This window comes from Trachurus japonicus, chromosome 22 (genome assembly GCF_045865225.1).
Source record: "Trachurus japonicus isolate A0001 chromosome 22, Traja_1.0".
Taxonomy (NCBI): domain Eukaryota; kingdom Metazoa; phylum Chordata; class Actinopteri; order Carangiformes; family Carangidae; genus Trachurus; species Trachurus japonicus.
The window spans coordinates 19,850,473-19,868,309 of record NC_140928.1 but is presented as its reverse complement, the minus strand read 5'-3'; the positions used below and the strand labels follow the sequence as shown (position 1 = coordinate 19,868,309).

The window sequence follows — 17,837 nt, the reverse complement described above, 5'->3', positions numbered from 1 at the left end:
ATCAATAGATCGGCTCAACAAGTCTTGTTTAAAAAAACAAAAAGTATTCACTGTTGATCACGTTTGACAACATTTGGAATGCCATTCACCTTTTTGTGTAATCTTTATGCACCACAGCACAGAAGAAACATAACACTTTTATTGTCATTTATTATCAACAAGTGTTTGTGCTTCTCCCCCTGCAGCTCAGGTGACCCCAGAAGAGATCACACCACTGGTTCCTCCCCAGTCAGGTGACAAGAACCAGGAAGACCTCACTGCCTACTTCCTCGAAGCACTACTGAAATACATGGTAAACCAGGTATTATCATTATTTCTTACTAACACAGCTAACACCACATGATTTCACTGTTAAACATGCTCTGATGACTTACTAATGCTACTAATGCTACTGTAAACACATGGGAGGTTACAATTATATGGAAACTATCTTGTACACATGCGTAATTCATCTGATCCTTAACTGGTATCACTAAGTTTGTATCTCTTAGTCAGACAAACTTACTTTGTTCTGCTCTTTCCTCCTCTTGCTATCACATACATCACACACACTGATAACATTCTCCCCTAAAACAATGGTGCTCTTCCCCACTTGACCCTATTTCGTGTGCGCAATGCTCTCTTCATAACACAAACTTGTCTTTGTGTGCGTGCATCCAACAGGCCAAGTCTCTAGAGTGGCGCTGTAAAGAGAACCATGAACGTGGCTTTAGCTTCCTCTTTGGCCATTTCAGGAAGTTTTACCTTCCTCACATCTTCCCTAACTTCGCCACGGAAACCAGCCTCTACAACCCCATCCTGGGTCAGTACAATGAAGTCACTGAGAGAAAATACACACTGTAAATTCATTGGCACTCACTGACTGAACAGTAACATTATTGTAACCCTCCGACCACATAAGTGAGGATTTTCCTCTCTCCCTGTAGATGTTCCTCCGATGCGTCCCAAGCCGTACTACAGTGTGGTTCGCAGGGAGCAGGACGGTGGTGAACCACTGTACTGCACCAAGGAGAGCTTCCTCCAGGCCCGAGTCATCTTCATACGCTGGCTGGTCTCCTTCTGGCTGGAGCCAAGGCCCAACGCACAAACACACATCCCAGGGACGGAGGGAGAGATTGTGCCTAAGAATATACAGGTAACACACATACTGTTGTGTATTATGTTACTTATTTAAATGAGCTAAGCTGCTCGTGCTCAGATATTTTCTGGGCATTCGTTCGAAATACACAAGAAACGTACAAGACATCACTTGTTGATGCATAGAGGGCTTTTCATGACAAAGACCATGCATGTAAGTGGTATAAAAATCTTTGTTTGTTCATCCAGTCTATCTTTTGTGTGTTTATTAATTTTCAGAGAAAACAATCACACCACCAAATAAAACAGGTGCAAAACAGAACTCTCACAGTTAGGCTCATCTTCCATAAAGGAAACATGACAGGGCAGGAGAATGCGATATTTGGCACAGTCCAAAACATATGTCATCCCTACGTGTCACCGGTGGTCCAGCATTTAAATAAAACAAAACAAAAACAAACAGACATACATCTGTTGATGGTTGACATACAAGGGGAGCATGTCTACAATGCTTTCCTCCCCTCTAAGAACACCATAAAAGATCTCCACATACTCCCAAAGATGGGATATTTACCCTTTAACATAAAAGTGAGTTTTTCCACTGCAAGAGAGTCTGACAGTCCTGCAAGCCAGACACTAAGGCTTGGTTTGGTAGTGGATTTGTTTGCCTTGCTAAGGTTATGATTTACAGGAAAAATACCAAAGATACACAGTTAGGCGCATATTAACAGTTTTATTACCTGTCACTTCAATCCAAAAAGCCTGGATCTTTGCCCTTTCGACCACATTTTTGTAGCACATGTCGGGAATATTGGGCTTGAATTTATTTAGCTGACTTGGCATCAGTTTGTCTTTACAGTTTAAGCTCACTGTTTAACGGGTGTAAATCTTGACCTCCAGCGAGCAGCAGCCGGCCTGGCAGCTCGCTCTGCAGGCAGCTCAGAAGACAGCGGAGGAGGCGGGACCCGGTCCGATAGCCACCTGGAAAGTGGCGGGGGTTCGTCCGGGTCGGGAGGAGGCAGCATGGGGCTGTCGGGGTGTCCGGGGCTGGGGGCGGAGCCTGAGCAGAGTCACTCCAACACATCAACGCTGACTGAGAGGGAACCTAGCTCCTCCTCGCTCTGCTCCATGGATGAAGAGCAGCTGACAGACATGGAGGTGGTGAGGAGAGTGCTGACCAGCTCCAGAACCAACGTCAACTTCATCACAGAGATCTTTAGACAGGTGAAGCAGAAACAGCTGTTTTTATCGTCATTTAGATATTCCACTGTCACACCTTTGACTTGCACCGTAATGCTATGTTACGTTATGCAAAGGTTGTATCCCTAGTCCAGCTGCTTTTTCGGTTCCTCAGTACATCCATATAGAGGTCACTTAGTCTTCCACCAACCATTTTCTATTGACAGATACTTAAAAGATAGATATGCATTGTGAAATATGAGCTGTTGATATTGATCTGTCTCTCTCTGCCATTGCAGGCGTTTCTTCTCCCCATGTGTGAGGCAGCAGCGATGCGAAAAGTGGTCCGTGTTTACCAGGAGTGGATCTCCATGGAAGACAAACCAGTGTTCATGAAGGAGCCAGAGGAGGGTCCTTATCCCATAGCCACAGGCGGCAGCATAGATTCAGGTTCTCAGCTCGGAGACAAAGAGGATGAGGTGAGGAAGAACCTGAAACAAGTAACGGAAACCATTTCAATATTCAATAATTAACGGGCCGTGAAAGAAAAATCATCTTCATCATCTACACACACTGCCTCCAGTGTGTAACCCAAAATTTGAGACAACTCAAAGACATGACACAACTGTTTTCAAAGGATGTGAAGAATGAAACTGGGTAACACTTTATAATAAGTGTGCACTATTAAGCATTAGTTAAGCATTAATTAATACTGAATTCCTCTTTTATAATGCGTGAATACTCATTAGTATGTAGTAAAACATTTTTAACTGTGTTTATAAACTACATACTAATGATAATTCATGTGTTATAAATGATAATTTCAGTATTTAATGCTTAACTAATGCTTAATAGTGTGTACTTACAGAGTGTTACATGAAACTGTGTATTTTGTTTGCTTTTCAGGGAATGAACAAAGAGATTGACAATGAATTGCTGGAGTACAGTGTTCATGCTGGAGTTCAGACTACACTGCAGGTATGGCTGTTAATGTTTCCCTTTCCCACTGCATGGTATCGTCTCTACTCAACTTTACTCACCTTTTTTTGGTCTCCATCTAGCAGAAGTTGTGAAAAATATTACATTTTATATCACCTTTGCCAAGGTTCCACAGGTGACATGAGAATATTGCAGAGCTCAGATTACTGCAAGACGGGACATTTGAAACAAACCTGCCATTTAACAGCCAATGAATCATACACTGTCACTGTAGCATGTTACATTTCTGTTAGTCATTGTACTGTACTCTTGGTGTGGCCATATGTAAAAACACTTTCACATAAGTAGAATCAGACATCTCTGTGTTTGGTATCCCTTCGATAAACAAGCATAGTCACTTCTATGCTGTGGATTAACACTGAAATGTTTCATTTTCTAAGTACTTGTCTGTTTGTCTTTAGGCATTTATTACCCACTCCTCCAATGTTTTCCTATTGGAACCAGCCAACGACATCAAGATCCTTTTAGAAGAGCATGTCGACATGTGCAAGCGTGTCTTGAACATCTACCGGAGTCTTGTCATGCACGAGACCATGGACCAGAAAACATGGTAAAAAAGAAGCTTTGGTCACCAGTAAAACCACAGTGAATCCCCCTTGTAGTTAGGGAGACACCATGCATTACCATCTGAATGTATTTCACTAGTGTTTTGTCATTAATTTAAGAGAACAAAAACTTTAACTTGCTAATACATGTGTTTGTAGGGAGCAGATCTTGTTGGTTCTGCTGCGGGTAACAGAGTCTGTGATGAAGAGACCTCCATCCATCATGCCCCAGGGCAAGAAGAACAACACATTGTCAGGCAGACTGGCTGGACCTATCTTTCAGGTAGATCACTATCACTGTATGTTTTCCAACAACACAGTTTCTGAAAGTTTCTCAACTTGTGGCATAAATACTTGTTTATTAGTTGGCTACGAAAATATCAGTGAGCAAAAGCACATGATGCAATCATGGCAATGTTGTAATCAACTAATAACAAGTTGTTTTCATCTCCTAAATTCAAAATGAAGACATATGTAAACACAATTGAAAGAAGTCCTGTTCACACAATATGCAATTTGATCATTTTCTCAACACCTATGTATAAGTCTAGCCTTTATTTTTGAGCAAAAACCTTTAAAATCGAAAGGGTCCCATGTGTGGTTCAACTAACCAGTATTAAGTTTTGATGAGTATGGTGTTACATTAGAGTCTTGACTCTTTTCTAATCAGTTCATGGCTCTCTCTCTCTGTACAGACTCTGATAGTGGCCTGGATTAAGGGGAACTTGAACGTCTACATCAGCAGAGAACTGTGGGATGACCTCCTCTGTGTCCTCTCCTCTCTGACCTGCTGGGAGGAGCTGGTCACAGAGTGGTCTCTCACCATGGAAACTCTCACCAAGGTACTACAGCATATAACAGAGAATTTAAGTTGACTTTTAAAGCAAAGCTTCGCTAGTAGGGTAGTTCCTTCCCTTGATGGGGAACGAACCAGTTTTATTGTTCATGATTTTTATTCAGAGGAAGTCTTTTTATAAATTCATAAGGTCACAAACAGTCATAAGAGAAGCATCGGTAGCTTCCTCTTCTGTCTTTGTGCCATTTTTTTTTGTCTCTAGGTGTTGAAACAGTGTGTGTGTTTTTGTTTGATAGGTCTTGGCCAGAAACCTGTACAGTGTCGATCTGAACGAGCTGCCTCTGGACAAACTCAGTGAACAAAAACAGAAGAAACACAAAGGAAAAGGTCGGTCAATCACCAGAAACCTTCACAGACCTTGTAAAGACACACACAACACTTCCTAACAGCAGTTCTGAAACACAGCCAGCTTTTCTCCATCTGCTGCTCTTTGTAACATCCACACTGACACTGCACAACGTTCCCCAGGTATCGGCTCAGAGGGCCAGCGGCAGATCGTGGATCGTTCCTTCTCTAAAGGCTGGAGCAGAGATCAACCAGGCCAGGCAGCAGCGATGAGGCAGCGGAGCGCCACCACCGCTGGTTCACCAGGCATCGAGAAAGCCAGAAGTATTGTCCGTCAGAAGACTGTAGGTCAGTATTCCCCGTGTTTATATGACAATTCTCCTCCTTTGTGAGGAAAGGTGTCAGGAAAACTGAGTTATTATCCCCGTTCAAAGCACAGATTTCCAGACATTGTTCTGTGTATCCTGGTAAAGAGGGCTGATGGAAGGGCAGCTTATCAGGGGAAAACTAGTGCCCTCTCCTGCCTCAGTGCTCTGTTTGTAGCTCCTCTTTATTCTTACGTCAGTTTGACTCGACCTGACGTGCATCCTCTGCTTTTCCCCCTCCTGCCCGTCTGTCTGACAGGAAGTTGAGGTGTGTGCTTTCTGTCATTCCCTCTTCTCAGTATAATCTTGTTTACGTGAAGCCTTCAGTGGTGTGAGAGAAAAAGTCCCAAACAGTGTACAAAAATAACTGTTCTAGCTTAGAGCACGAAGATGACAACCCATGATAAAAACAAATCAGAGTATAAAGTTGGGTAACCTGAAGAGGCCGTAGAGGATGATAACTCTTACTGCGATGTAGAACTTAATATAATTGCATTATTAAAAGTTATTTTGGTAAAAGTTGTAATCCTGTTCTTTTACCAAACAGACCAGCCACAAACATGAAGAACATACTAAAGTCACATTACAACACATATAGGATATTACTCTGTTCCGACATTACTACTCCTCTACATCCTAACATTAAATAATGGCTGTCTACTGCTGGATTTGTATGTAAAATCTCATTTACTCAACCTTGCATGTATGAACATACACATGCATTTGTATTCAGATTTGAATTAAGTTATTAGTTTTAATGCCTGAGTTTCTACTTTATTTCTCAGTGATTATATGTGGATGATAATACTTGTGTACATTATCATTGTGGACATTTGTATGGGTATTGTTGGCTGACCTTAAAAAGTCCTCTAAAGTCAAGGTAATATATTTACAAACCTTTAATCAAATGGACCATTTCTGAGTAGCTTCTACATGTCAACAGAAACAAATCCTCAGTCTTTTCTTACAGTGAGAAAATGATGCAAACTGTTATTATTGCAGGTGCCATGTTTTGTGAGACGGTGAATGTATTTAGAAACCACAGGATTGGTCAAATCTTTCAAACTACCTCATGTTGCAGTTGAACTGTGTATCTGCCTAACATTAAAGGACATTGAGCTCCAGTGTGTCGCAGAGCGCCAAGCTGCTCCAGGCCTCTCACTGTCTTTCTTCCAGAGTTAATCCTGTCGCACTCCTCCTTCCCCTCCGTTGTCTCTTTCCCTTTTCATCTGCTTATGAACTTTCCTCTTTTCTACGCTCTCCCTTCACCTCCCTGTCTTTGATCAACTTCCTTTCTTTCTCCCCAAAAAACCTTTCTATGACACCTCTACCTCATGGATAATATTTCTAATCTCTTTCCCCTTTTTTCTGTCTTTCACTGTTTTACTCAAAACTAATTCTTCTACTACCTTTGCTCCTTTTTTTTCTTTTCCTTACTTGCTCTATTTATTTAAATTTCTTTCTGGACTGAATTTTGACATGTCCGTTTTCCATCCTTTCCTTGTTCCATCCTTACCCCTACATCAAATTTTCTGTCACTTCTTTCTCCATCTGCTCTTCCTCTGTGTTTCCTTCTGTCTCACACCACTCCCCCCCCCTTTCTCTTTCTCCTTTTCTCTTCTATCTGTTCTTCAATTTCCTCAGCCCTGCGTAGCTGTTCTACGGGGGACTCTCTGCTGTCCTCAGCCTTTATCCGCAGTGCTAAGAGTGCTCCTGCTCTGGCTCCGCCTCTTCCTGTCCTCCTCCACCACCACCACCCTTTACTACCCCCCCTTGCCGACCAGCTGGCAGGTACACACTCTTTGCACTACCTGTCTGCCTGGTGGAAACTGTAGTCGTCTCCACATCTGTCAGAGAGTGAACCATTATGCCTGTCATGTTTTCTGGATGTCTACCCATAAACACAGAGGCATCTGTTTGCATGCGGTCCATCAGGAGTCAGGCAACTCCTCCCGTTTTTGCCCCGTAACTGACTTTGAGAAATGCTTGAACATCAAGCATGCATCATTTCCCTGAAACGATTTGATCGGAATTGTTTGAAACTTTGCATGTGACACGTGGATGGTTATGGCTTATTGTAGATGGGTTTTTCATTTTGAAGACAGAGAAATTTGTCTCAACAAACCACCAGACCTCAGGTGTTAACAGAGTGATGCCCAGGCTGCTCAACACCACGTGAATATGATTGATGAATCACTTGAGATTCAAAGAGAATATTCAGTTTCTTAGCAGGACGATTAACTCTTCATACAAAATGAAGCATGTCCAATCCTCTTGTTTCTGTCAGTGTTTTGTATAGAGAACTAGACTGTTAGAAGGAGAATCACATTGTTGTTATATAAACTGGTAAAAGTTTATATAATTTAAGTTGTTATTTTGGTTTTAACATGGACTGATTCATTTACATTTGTCTAAGAATGACATCTGTCGCTTGGATTTTATTCTATGAATGTCACCAGTTTCATTTTATATAAAGAGATTTTAACTGGTAGACAGTGACAGCTCATGTGTCTCTGTAGCTTTCATGTTTGCTTGAAACTCGGCCTATCTGTGTTCCTGCCTGTCTGCTTGTCTCTCTGCCTGTTTGCCTGAATCCTCCTCTCATCCACCTGTATTCACGTGTGCATGTCCCCGTGTCAGGTCCACTCTCTTTACACAGCCTTATACAATCATTTATTTCCCCTTTTGTTTCCATTCTCTCCTCGTCGGCCTTCCTCACAATGATGCCTTGTGTGATATTTAATTTAATACTATTTAATCTTCAGGTGGCATTGAAATTGACTTGATAATACAGTGGCAAGAAAAAGTGTGTGAACTCTTTGGAGTCACCTCCTGTGTAGCAGATTCATGAGCAGATGTTTGTTCATCATTGTTGATGAATACCTGACCATATTTGACAACTTTCAACATAATTTCTGGTCATTTCATTTTCTTGCCACTGTCTCTTTTGCCAGCGTGATTTTACCGTTTGCTGCTTTTGCTGTGCGTGGAAATCTCTTTTTTTCTGCTTTCAAAGCCACGACAAGCATGAATGTCATTAAAGAAGAAATCTAAAGGAAGTTTTAAGTTTTTATTTCTGTTTTGGTCATAAATGTGTCTTCTGTCTTGTACCAGTTGACATCCTGTTAGCAGGATGAAGGTGATGAAGTTGTTACAAACTGCTGCTCTGACATGTCAACTGTATCTACTACTAGTACTACTATGCAAACAGATATTGATTTTCAAACTAAACAAACTAATAAACAAAGAGATCTAAATGAAAAGTCTCAAAGGTTTTTTCATACAAAGTCTTGACATCAGATTTAGCTCTAAGATCCACTGATGTGTAATGTCAGGATGTCTAATGTTAATCCAGTTTACATTTGATCTTATTCATGACTCTAATTTGCTGGAGGACTGGAGATGAAATGGTTTTGGCAGCCTCTGTATTTGGAGGACAGATTGTCAGTATGTATCCTTTTTACGAAACATTAACTAAAAAGTCCTAGTGGTATGGAACAAGTGTGTGTATCTATAATACACAGCTCTTAATGCACCGTACTGTGTTCTTGTCTAACCACTTCAGAAACTGTTTTCCATGCTCATAATCATCACAGTGCAGTAATGGCTACATTTGAGAATACTTTGTTAATGTCTTTGTGTTCACAGGTTCCCATTCAGTTATCTTTTTGATCAGTGTGTCCGTTGTTGTGCATTCACATGAGTTCATTCCCATTTTCTCCGTACTAACCTCACTCCCCCGTCCTCCGTCTTTTTTCCCTCCGTTGACAGACCTAGAGGACCCGCCGATCACGCTGACGTCCCGCGCCTCTCGGATGCGTCACTCGTCCCAGAGCGACGAGGCCCCTCCCACCTCCTGTTCCGAGGTGTTCCAGGGCGTGGCGTGTGACCTGGACACCCCGGCCCCCTCCTCCCTGGCCAGGAGCAGCAGTGCCTCTGACATCATGGAGCCTTTCATCGCCGAGCGGGTCAAAGGTGAAGACTCTCAGAGGAGTCCCTCTTCAATCACGAACCCCCACCACCACCACCACCACCACCACTCTACAACTTCCTCCTTACTCTCAGCCAGTAGCCACGCAGCTCAGCCACTTCCTCACACTCGCACCTCCCCCTCTCCCACCCCCTTTACCTTCTCCAATGGTGTTGTTTCCTCAGAGGGACAAGATGATGGTAGTGCTTATGACCAGTTCTGGCCCCAGACAGGTTCTCGCAGCCGTGGTTCTAGCTCTGATTGGGTAAGCGACTGGGATTCTGCCTTCACCGCGTCTTCTGAAAAGGTAATCGATGCAGAAGAGGGTGACGCGGGAGCTGGGGCGGAGGAGGAGGATTTATTCACCTCTATTAGGGACTACCTTACTCAAAAGGGAGCGGAGAGGAAGGAGGAGGCCGGAGAGAGGGAAAGTCCCGGTCATAAGTTAGAGAACAGTGGTGCTTTACCTGCACCGGTGCAAGTGGGGGTAGCTAGAACACAGATAGAAACCACAGGACAGGCGGGGGAGGCAAGACAGGTGGTGAGAGGGAACAGGCAGCCCTGTACAGAGGACAGACAGGTAAGTAAATCAGTGAGACACAGCAGCGTCGACTCGACAGAGGAGAATGAGGCAGAGCAGCGCAGCATCTACGAGTGCCTGGAGTTGCAGTGTCAGTGGCCGTCGCCAAACGCTAAGGGAAGTGCCAGCTTAGAAAGAAACGGAGGGGAGAAAAAGGGAGGAGGAAACGCAGGGAGAGCAGCAGGATGGGAAGGGAAAGGTGACACGTGGAGGGAAGTAGGAGACAAGAAACAAGACGAGAAGGAAGCCTCAGGAAATCAGAAGTCCAGTTTAATTAGACAGGATGCGAACGTAGAATCTAGTCTTGAATCAAGTCAAACAACACAAACTTCAGATTCCACTAAAACCAAGGTGCCGCGCAGCATCACCAAGAGGCACCACTCTGGGGGGGTTCACGTCAGCTTCCGGCCTTCCACCGAGTCGGTCCAGTTCCACAACCCTCTGGAGAGTAAAGAGGCTCACTGGAAAGCCCGGCTGCGGCGCCTCAGTCACTTCCACACTCACAGCCACTCAGCAGGGGAGAGGCCGGGGGCCGGAGCCGGGGCGGGGTCAGGGGGCAAGATGGGAGCAGGGGGTGCAGGTAAGTTTGGCTCAGCGGCCGGGAGCGGCCACCGAGCTGGGGCACATGAGAAATTAATCTCTGGGACTGTTTTGGAAAGCAGCGGGGCGGGGGGCCCAGCGGGCGCCGGAGGGCTGGAGAACCGGGCCGGGGGGGAGGGGGACAAGGACAAACAAGCTCCCGGATCCTGCGCGGGATCTGGTCTGGGCCCCGAGGCTCAGGCTCACTCCGACCAATTATCAAGCAGCTCAGGTTCCTCGGGCGTGGCGTCAGGGGTGCGCGGCCGTCTGGGACGCTCAGCCTTGCGATCTCGAGCCTCCCGCTCGCGCTCCCAGGAACCGGGCAGCACCGCCTCACGCCACCACCAGGGGGCCCTCCTCGGTGGCGTCTATAAGACTGTGGTGCACGCTCTGTCCTCCAAGCCCCGGCCCCGAGGTCAGGGCTCGTCCCAGGGCTCGTCGCCACAGCGGCAGGGCCGAGCTGCCATGGGCGACGCATCGCTAAGAGACCTCTACTCCCATGTCCTGGGCTACTTTGGACGAAAGACAGCCACGCCAGGTGAGGGTTGCAACGAACGAAGCGCTCATAAAGGACACAGCAGCTGTGGAGAGACAGATACTCACAAAACACAAACATCAACAACTCTATTTTCCTTTTTGGCTGTTTTTAACTGGTTTGTTATGATGGAATGATTTTTTTTTTTGGCTGACACTCATCATCTTGCTACTGGACTGAAATTCAACTCCCTGTTGATGTGTTTCCTCTTGAACGTAGCCCCCTCCTTCAGCCTGCCTCCTGTCAAAGGACCCCACCCCTCTTCCCATACCTTTTCACTTGTTCCTCCACCCAAGAAGCCCCTCCCTCCTCTTCCTGTCTTCTTTCTTCTAAGGGTTTTGGGATTTTAACCTCTTCTCCCCCTTTCCCCCCCTTCTCCACATCCTCCATCCTCCACGCCCTCCTCCCGCTCCTCAATGTTGCATGCGGCCTCGTCGTGCCTCGTCCTTCGCCTCCTCCCCGGACTCTGGCCCCTCGTCAGCTGCACAAAAGGAAACAACTATCTACAGAAAACATGAGTGCCTTTAGAAATAAAAAAGCACCAAAAAGTAGACATGAAACTCCTCAGAATTTTCCATCTTCTCTAAGACTTTCTTAGATTTAGATTTATGAGTATAGACTCAGAGATTTAGTTTGTAAAGGATCATCATATATATGAGTTATTTTAGAGGAGTAAACAGTCTCATCTCTGTCTAGTGTGAACATGTTGCTGTAGTTCCTCCTCAGGCCACTAGAATGCAGCCTAAGACCTGATGTGAAAACGGCTTAGTAATCTGAGTAACAGTAGCAAACACATTTTGAATTTGAATGGATAAGAAAAGGTATGCACATTCAAATCACCAATCTGAAATGGTTATTTGCCTTGCACACTGCTTCAGGATAATCTCAAGGTGATTGGTAAACTTCACATTTGAATCAGCAGTACCCTTTTTCTATTCATTCGAATTCTCGGGTTGGAAAACTGCCGGACAGGGGTGAAGTCATTATAGCCTTGATGATCAGACGCTTGTTGTGAGCACAGCGATTCATCACCTGAATCCATCTTGATGTGGAGTTACTGTTGCACAGCCACATTTTCTTCTCCTCTAGGTCTGTTGCTTGCCAACTCTTGTTCAACTGTACCCACCACCAATCGTTTTTTGCACATTTGTTTGGTTTGTTTACTTTTCCGCCAGATGTCTGGTGTACTGTGCCTTGCTGTATTTACATCGTCATAATGTTTGCTTGTTTTGCTGACCGACAATCAAATAGGAGGGCCTCCACCCCACACTGAGCTGATGTTGCTGACTGGCTGCAAAAAGTGCTGTTTCACAAGATTTCAGCTTTTTGTAGTTGTATAGCTTCTCTGTGATCCAATGAGCAGCCTGTCAGTTCTCTAATCTGCTCTGATGTATGGTACAGTCAGAGCTGTAGTGTAATCCGTTGCAGTGTTTCTGCTCATATAGCAGTGACTGGTTCCTCGGCAGCTTGCTAATAATTGGCAGGAAAGCTGACAGCACTGCACTGGAGACTTTTGAGGAGTCATTACTAATCACAGAGGAGCATTAGTCACAGAAATATCCCACCCTGATGGGCTTAGTCAATACAATACATCCTCATTTCTATTGCATTGGTCTGCAAAGAAAAATGGATCTATTATAATGTCAGGTTAACGTGCTTATAGTGCTAATTTTTAATTGAACGCAAGCCCCCATCTTTTCTTAGGGCTTAACAATGTATTTGAGAACTGTACTTATGATCTGTTCCTAGGCCTACATACATAACAGTACAGATGTCTTGTGTCTGTTGCTGTTGGTGACAGCATGGCAAATAACCATTACAGAAAAACAGTGCACCAGTAAGCCAAGCTCTCCTGATTATTTTTAACACCAGGACTTGAAGAGATGTCTGAATAACATACTAATTGTGCGTATGAACATGCAGAAATGTTCAAAGTTAATGATTCATCTAAAATTAACATGATCAAAATTAAATTTGGGCTTCATTAAAATTGTTAACTTCCTGTGCTCCTAACTCCAGCTCCCTCCCTGCGATCACTGCAGTGAGATGCAGATCTTCTAATAAGCAGCTTTAATGACAGAAAGTCGATGTTGCGCCGACCTTTTGCGGGCTGAAAGTTTCAGCTTCGTTGCACATCTAATCGCAGCCAGGAGAGACGAACCGATGCATCACACAGTCTGCGGTGGTCTGTGGTTAGACGACCACGCTGTGTGCAGAGGTTTCCAGTCGAAAACCTCGAAGGGAAAATGTGCAGCAAGGTGAAATTTTCACCTCCAGGGTGACAGAAGAGTAAGGAGTTGAGTAACTTAAGCTTTATGGAGCAGTGGAAACAATCAGACTCTCTCGACTCTATCATCCACAGGCTGAGGAATTAAAGATTAATAATTACCGAATACTGCGAGCAGCAGATTTACACTTGGGGTTGATGGATGCTCTCTCTGCTATCAGAGTTTTCTCACACTGACCGCTATCATTGCCTCCGAGCTAACAGCTACATAACTCATAGTAACATACCTGCTAACAAGGTGATATTCTCTCTCGCTCTATGTGCATGGTGTGAATTAATTCCTGCATTGCTTTTCTGGTGGGGTTTAATGTGCCTGCTGTGTCGTGGCTTTTTTTTTTTTTTAACATCAGTCTTTCGATAACATCAAAGCCCACAGTGCATACACATCAGGACCGCTCTTACAATCCAGAGAAACTCCATCAATGAAATTAGTTAAACGTTTGTTGTGTGGATATTGTGACATTTTAATTTTACATCTGATCAGGCATCAGCGGTGATGATTTAAAATGAAATAATCCTAATATGATATAATTCCGCTAGTGATGCTACAGGGATGTGTTGAGGGTGACAGTATGAGTTTCTGATCAAAAATAAAATGTCACCATATCCCAAATTTAGACCAGTACAAACAACACACTTTGATTAACTTTATCAACAAGTCAGATCTGATTACATTAATGTTACAACTTCTTTATTACCTCCAGTTTTCTGTCTTTTGAGCTGTGTGGACATGAACCTTTTCCTCTCTCTATCATTGTGTCTTATCACATTTCTTTCCCGATATATTTGTTCATACCTCACTCGTCTGCGTCTTATCATTTGTCCATCATTCCTGTGAATGTGTTTGTGTGAGTGAACCCCCTATCTTTGGCTATTGCAATCTGTCTGCCTTTATGTCTTAATGTGTGTTTGTATTTGTGTGTGTGTGTGTAGCCAACAAAGAGGAGGTGGTCCAGAAAGCCCGTCCGGTCTCCAGTGACGTAGGAAGCACCAACCCCAACTTCTCTGACCTCATGGATGAATTCATCCAGGAGAGACTGAGGGCCAAAGGAACAGTAGTCAGTGCAACACACACACACACTAACACACACAAAAAGATACATCAAGTTTCATCAAAAACAAAGAAGCTTGAACCCTTTGCTTTCTCTATGACTCGCAGGGTCGTCGTGGCAGCAGCCCAGGGAGTCTGGAGGTTCCCAGGGACCTACCTGAACTCCTGGAGGCGGGTCAGAGTCCTGGATCGCGACCCTCAGATGACCACAGGCCCGTTGATGATCCGGGCGTTCCCTCCGAGTGGACGTCACCTGCAAGCGCCAGCGGTTCTGATGTCATCAGCTCGGACAGCCAATCAGAGTCCTTCAATGCCTTTCAGTACTCCACCTGCAAGTTTGACAGTAAGAAACAGAGATTCATGCTACACTTGCATGTAATGTAAAGATTAACCACAATTTAGATGATTTACTTGCTGACAAACCTCATCAGTGGAAATAATTACAAAATCATGAGTAAGGAAATGAAAGTTAAATATCGTCAAAATTATAGGATCCAAATGAGTACAGTTATAGACAGACAGACTTTTATTGTCATTGTGTAGTCACCTGGACAACAAAATTCAAAAGCTGAAGGTGAAGTCATAAAAACATATAAAGCACTACACATAATAAATAAAAAAACACAAACTACACATAATAAAAACACAAAAGGCAAACAAGTACATATCTGCTCCTTTGCCACGGTGTTTTTGGAAAATTGCCATAGGTTAGAAAGCCTTGTGTATCTCCAATGTGGAAGCGTTTCAGATGTGTTAAAGCCCTCAGCTGCTTGGTAATTTCCACTCATTATATTGCTCACTGTCTCCGCAGCAGTGCACTGGCTTAGTTGTTAGGATGACTGACCCGGTTCGTTTCCTGTAGATTTTACTTTCACTTCAGAACCTTGTGGAAGAGGAGCTGGATCTGGAGGTGAAGGACGAGGCAGCTCGCTGGACCAGGACAGCCTGGGTGGGGGCGCGGCCTGTGAAGAACACGAGGTGGCCAGTTTAACAACACTTCACATCGACTCAGAGACCAGCAGCCTCAGTCACACCGTCACTGTAACCGGTTTGTACCTGTCCATCTGTTACATTAAGATTTCTCTGACTGTATTTCTGTAGATCTCACCACCACCTTCAATACTGCATGTCATATCGTGTAGGGAGAATTATTGTACCCTTTGCCCTTTATTATAAATATAGAACATAAAATATGTGCAATAAATTATAATAAACACTTTTGTGCACATTTACAGTAAATTTTTCATGAACATAGATCTTTCTCCACCTGAGATGTGATGACAAAATTACTCAGATGTAAAAGAAAAAAAAAGAAAAAAGTTAATTTCAGAAAGCAGATGTACAAGATGTTGATAACACCTGAAACAAACGAGAGACATCTGGTTCTTTCGTTCCTTCATAATCAGGAGTCATTCATGTTTTTATTCTTGTTTCCTTGTCGTGTGTGTGTGTGTGTGTCGTCTTGTGTAGGTTCGGAGAGCGCCTCTCCGATGCATTCTCTCGGCGGCTCGCGGTCCCAGACGCCCTCCCCTGCTACGCTGACGGCAGAGCACAGCGATAACACACACTCCCACTCACACACACATCTGCAGCTGGACCAGAAGCTTCACAACTCTGTCCTTCAAACCCCTGACGATTTGGGTAATGCTCATGCACAGACATGTACTTGTGTCTGCATTTGTTTTCCACTAAGGTTACTGAGAGGAGACAGAGTCACTAACTGAGTCATTGATTGTAGAAACCAGCGAGTTCCCCAGCGAGGACTGCAGCGTGATGGCGGGCGGTTCTCTAACTGGTTGGCACGCAGATGTCGCCACAGTGATGTGGCGCAGGATGCTGGGAATCCTGGGGGATGTCAATAGCATCAAAGACCCAGAGATCCATGCTCAGGTCTTCGACTACCTGTGTGAGCTGTGGCAAAACTTGGCCAAAGTAGGAACTGACTCACTCAGATGGCACACTACTCTGACTGAACACTCACTATAAAGTCTGTGAAGGTAAATGCGTGCATTTCTCTTTTCAGATCAGAGATAATTTGGGCATTTCTCTGGACAATCAGTCATCTCCTCCTCCCCCTGTTCTGATCCCTCCCCTGAGGATCCTCACCCCCTGGCTCTTTAAGGTGGGTGCGACCAAACCAGACGTTTCATCTTGATTAATTTGTCACCTGTTTGTATTTCTTGTCTGTTTATGTTCACTCTTGCATATGTTTTTTTGAAGGCCACCATGCTGACAGAGCGATACAAGCAGGGCAAACTTCACGCCTACAAGCTGATATGCAGGATCATGAAGAGACGACAGGATGTTTCCCCAAACACAGACTTTCTCACTCACTTCTACAACATCATGCACCAAGGGCTGCTGCACCAGGACCAGGTAGAGGCTACTTCTATTAACCTGGGGCTGGTTTACATTTACATTTAATGACAGGGCATGGGCGAAACCTAGTATACTCAGTGTCACATTCTAACAGTAAAAAGGATTGTAAACTGCAGGGATTGGAGACATACGTTAGCTGTGACTGCCATTCTAGACAGATGTGTTAAAGGGACAACGAGGAGTTTTGGAAAAGCGAAGTGTTTTCACACTACATTTATGAGCCTCCGCGCACCGTAGAATTCTTCGACCGGCGCAAGACAGACTCATGTTTTCATTCATCAAGAATTAAAGTCAGAGGTTCAAAGAGGTTCGGTTACCGTCGTAGTTCCGACCATAAACGGCAATACGGTGGCGTTATTCTCATGAGCGTCCGCGAAACCGAAAGTAAAGAAACGCTGGTCGGCTCGCCCAGCATTTCCACCATTAATTAAAATAACAAAATAACGATAGAGACAAAACAATATATTTATCGAAAATGGAGCCATTAACAAGTGTGGGTAGCCTAGACTCATCCACATTAACGTGAGACTTTTTTTATAACCAAATAGAAACTCCTCGTTGTCCCTTTACAGATATTTTTATTTTTATTTCCAGGATATCGTGAACACCATTATCAAGCACTGCAGTCCCAGGTTCTTCAGTATCGGTCTGCCTGGAGCCACCATGCTCATCCTGGACTTCATCATTGCAGCTTCAAGGGTCACGAGCTGCTCATCACTCAATGTAAGACACTTAGTAACACACTTGTTTCACTTGAAGGTATTTGAATGAGGCCAAGCAAAGTCTAGTTTACCTGTATGTTTCATTGAATTTTCATTTTTGGCTTCATCCCTTCCTCTTTTCTTTTCCAGGCTCCAAGAGTAGAGGCTCAGATCCTCCTTGGATCTCTGGTGTGTTTTCCCAACTTGTATGGGGAGCTTCCAGCCCTTCATCCCACAACAGCCGATGTGGTGCTGACCAAGTTCCCTGACGTCAAGGTCAGTGGAAGTAAACAGAGTTAAGGATTGAATTGTAGTTAGTAAGCCATTATCCTTTGTCATAGTTTGTCAGTAAACCACAGCGGAACAGGTTAAAGCCAGAAATAATACAAATGTTTTCAGCAAAGTAGCAGCTACCCCTTTGTTTATACAGCTGATCCTCTCTCAGAACA

The 17,837-nt window shown here is 44.2% G+C and overlaps 1 protein-coding gene across 10 annotated transcripts in view; it reads left to right on the top strand.

Annotated features, from left to right (window-relative positions):
* The window catches only part of ralgapa1 (Ral GTPase activating protein catalytic subunit alpha 1), a 71,367-nt gene that overhangs the window by 6,557 nt on the left and 46,973 nt on the right, over positions 1-17,837 (top strand). For 4 of the 10 annotated variants that reach the window (XM_085766534.1, XM_085766536.1, XM_085766543.1 and 1 more), the window contains exons 7-28: positions 186-301; positions 664-802; positions 927-1,135; positions 1,978-2,301; positions 2,556-2,735; positions 3,163-3,234; positions 3,657-3,805; positions 3,960-4,083; positions 4,496-4,642; positions 4,893-4,983; positions 5,125-5,289; positions 6,951-7,097; positions 9,078-10,973; positions 14,191-14,315; positions 14,417-14,651; positions 15,171-15,356; positions 15,779-15,949; positions 16,047-16,240; positions 16,332-16,430; positions 16,529-16,684; positions 17,282-17,410; positions 17,539-17,664. In XM_085766534.1, the coding sequence (XP_085622660.1) occupies positions 186-301; positions 664-802; positions 927-1,135; positions 1,978-2,301; positions 2,556-2,735; positions 3,163-3,234; positions 3,657-3,805; positions 3,960-4,083; positions 4,496-4,642; positions 4,893-4,983; positions 5,125-5,289; positions 6,951-7,097; positions 9,078-10,973; positions 14,191-14,315; positions 14,417-14,651; positions 15,171-15,356; positions 15,779-15,949; positions 16,047-16,240; positions 16,332-16,430; positions 16,529-16,684; positions 17,282-17,410; positions 17,539-17,664 (5,180 nt within the window). The remainder of the gene's footprint in view (positions 1-185; positions 302-663; positions 803-926; positions 1,136-1,977; positions 2,302-2,555; positions 2,736-3,162; positions 3,235-3,656; positions 3,806-3,959; positions 4,084-4,495; positions 4,643-4,892; positions 4,984-5,124; positions 5,290-6,950; positions 7,098-9,077; positions 10,974-14,190; positions 14,316-14,416; positions 14,652-15,170; positions 15,357-15,778; positions 15,950-16,046; positions 16,241-16,331; positions 16,431-16,528; positions 16,685-17,281; positions 17,411-17,538; positions 17,665-17,837) is intronic. The other 6 variants (XM_085766535.1, XM_085766540.1, XM_085766542.1 and 3 more) reach the window with 6 other exon arrangements.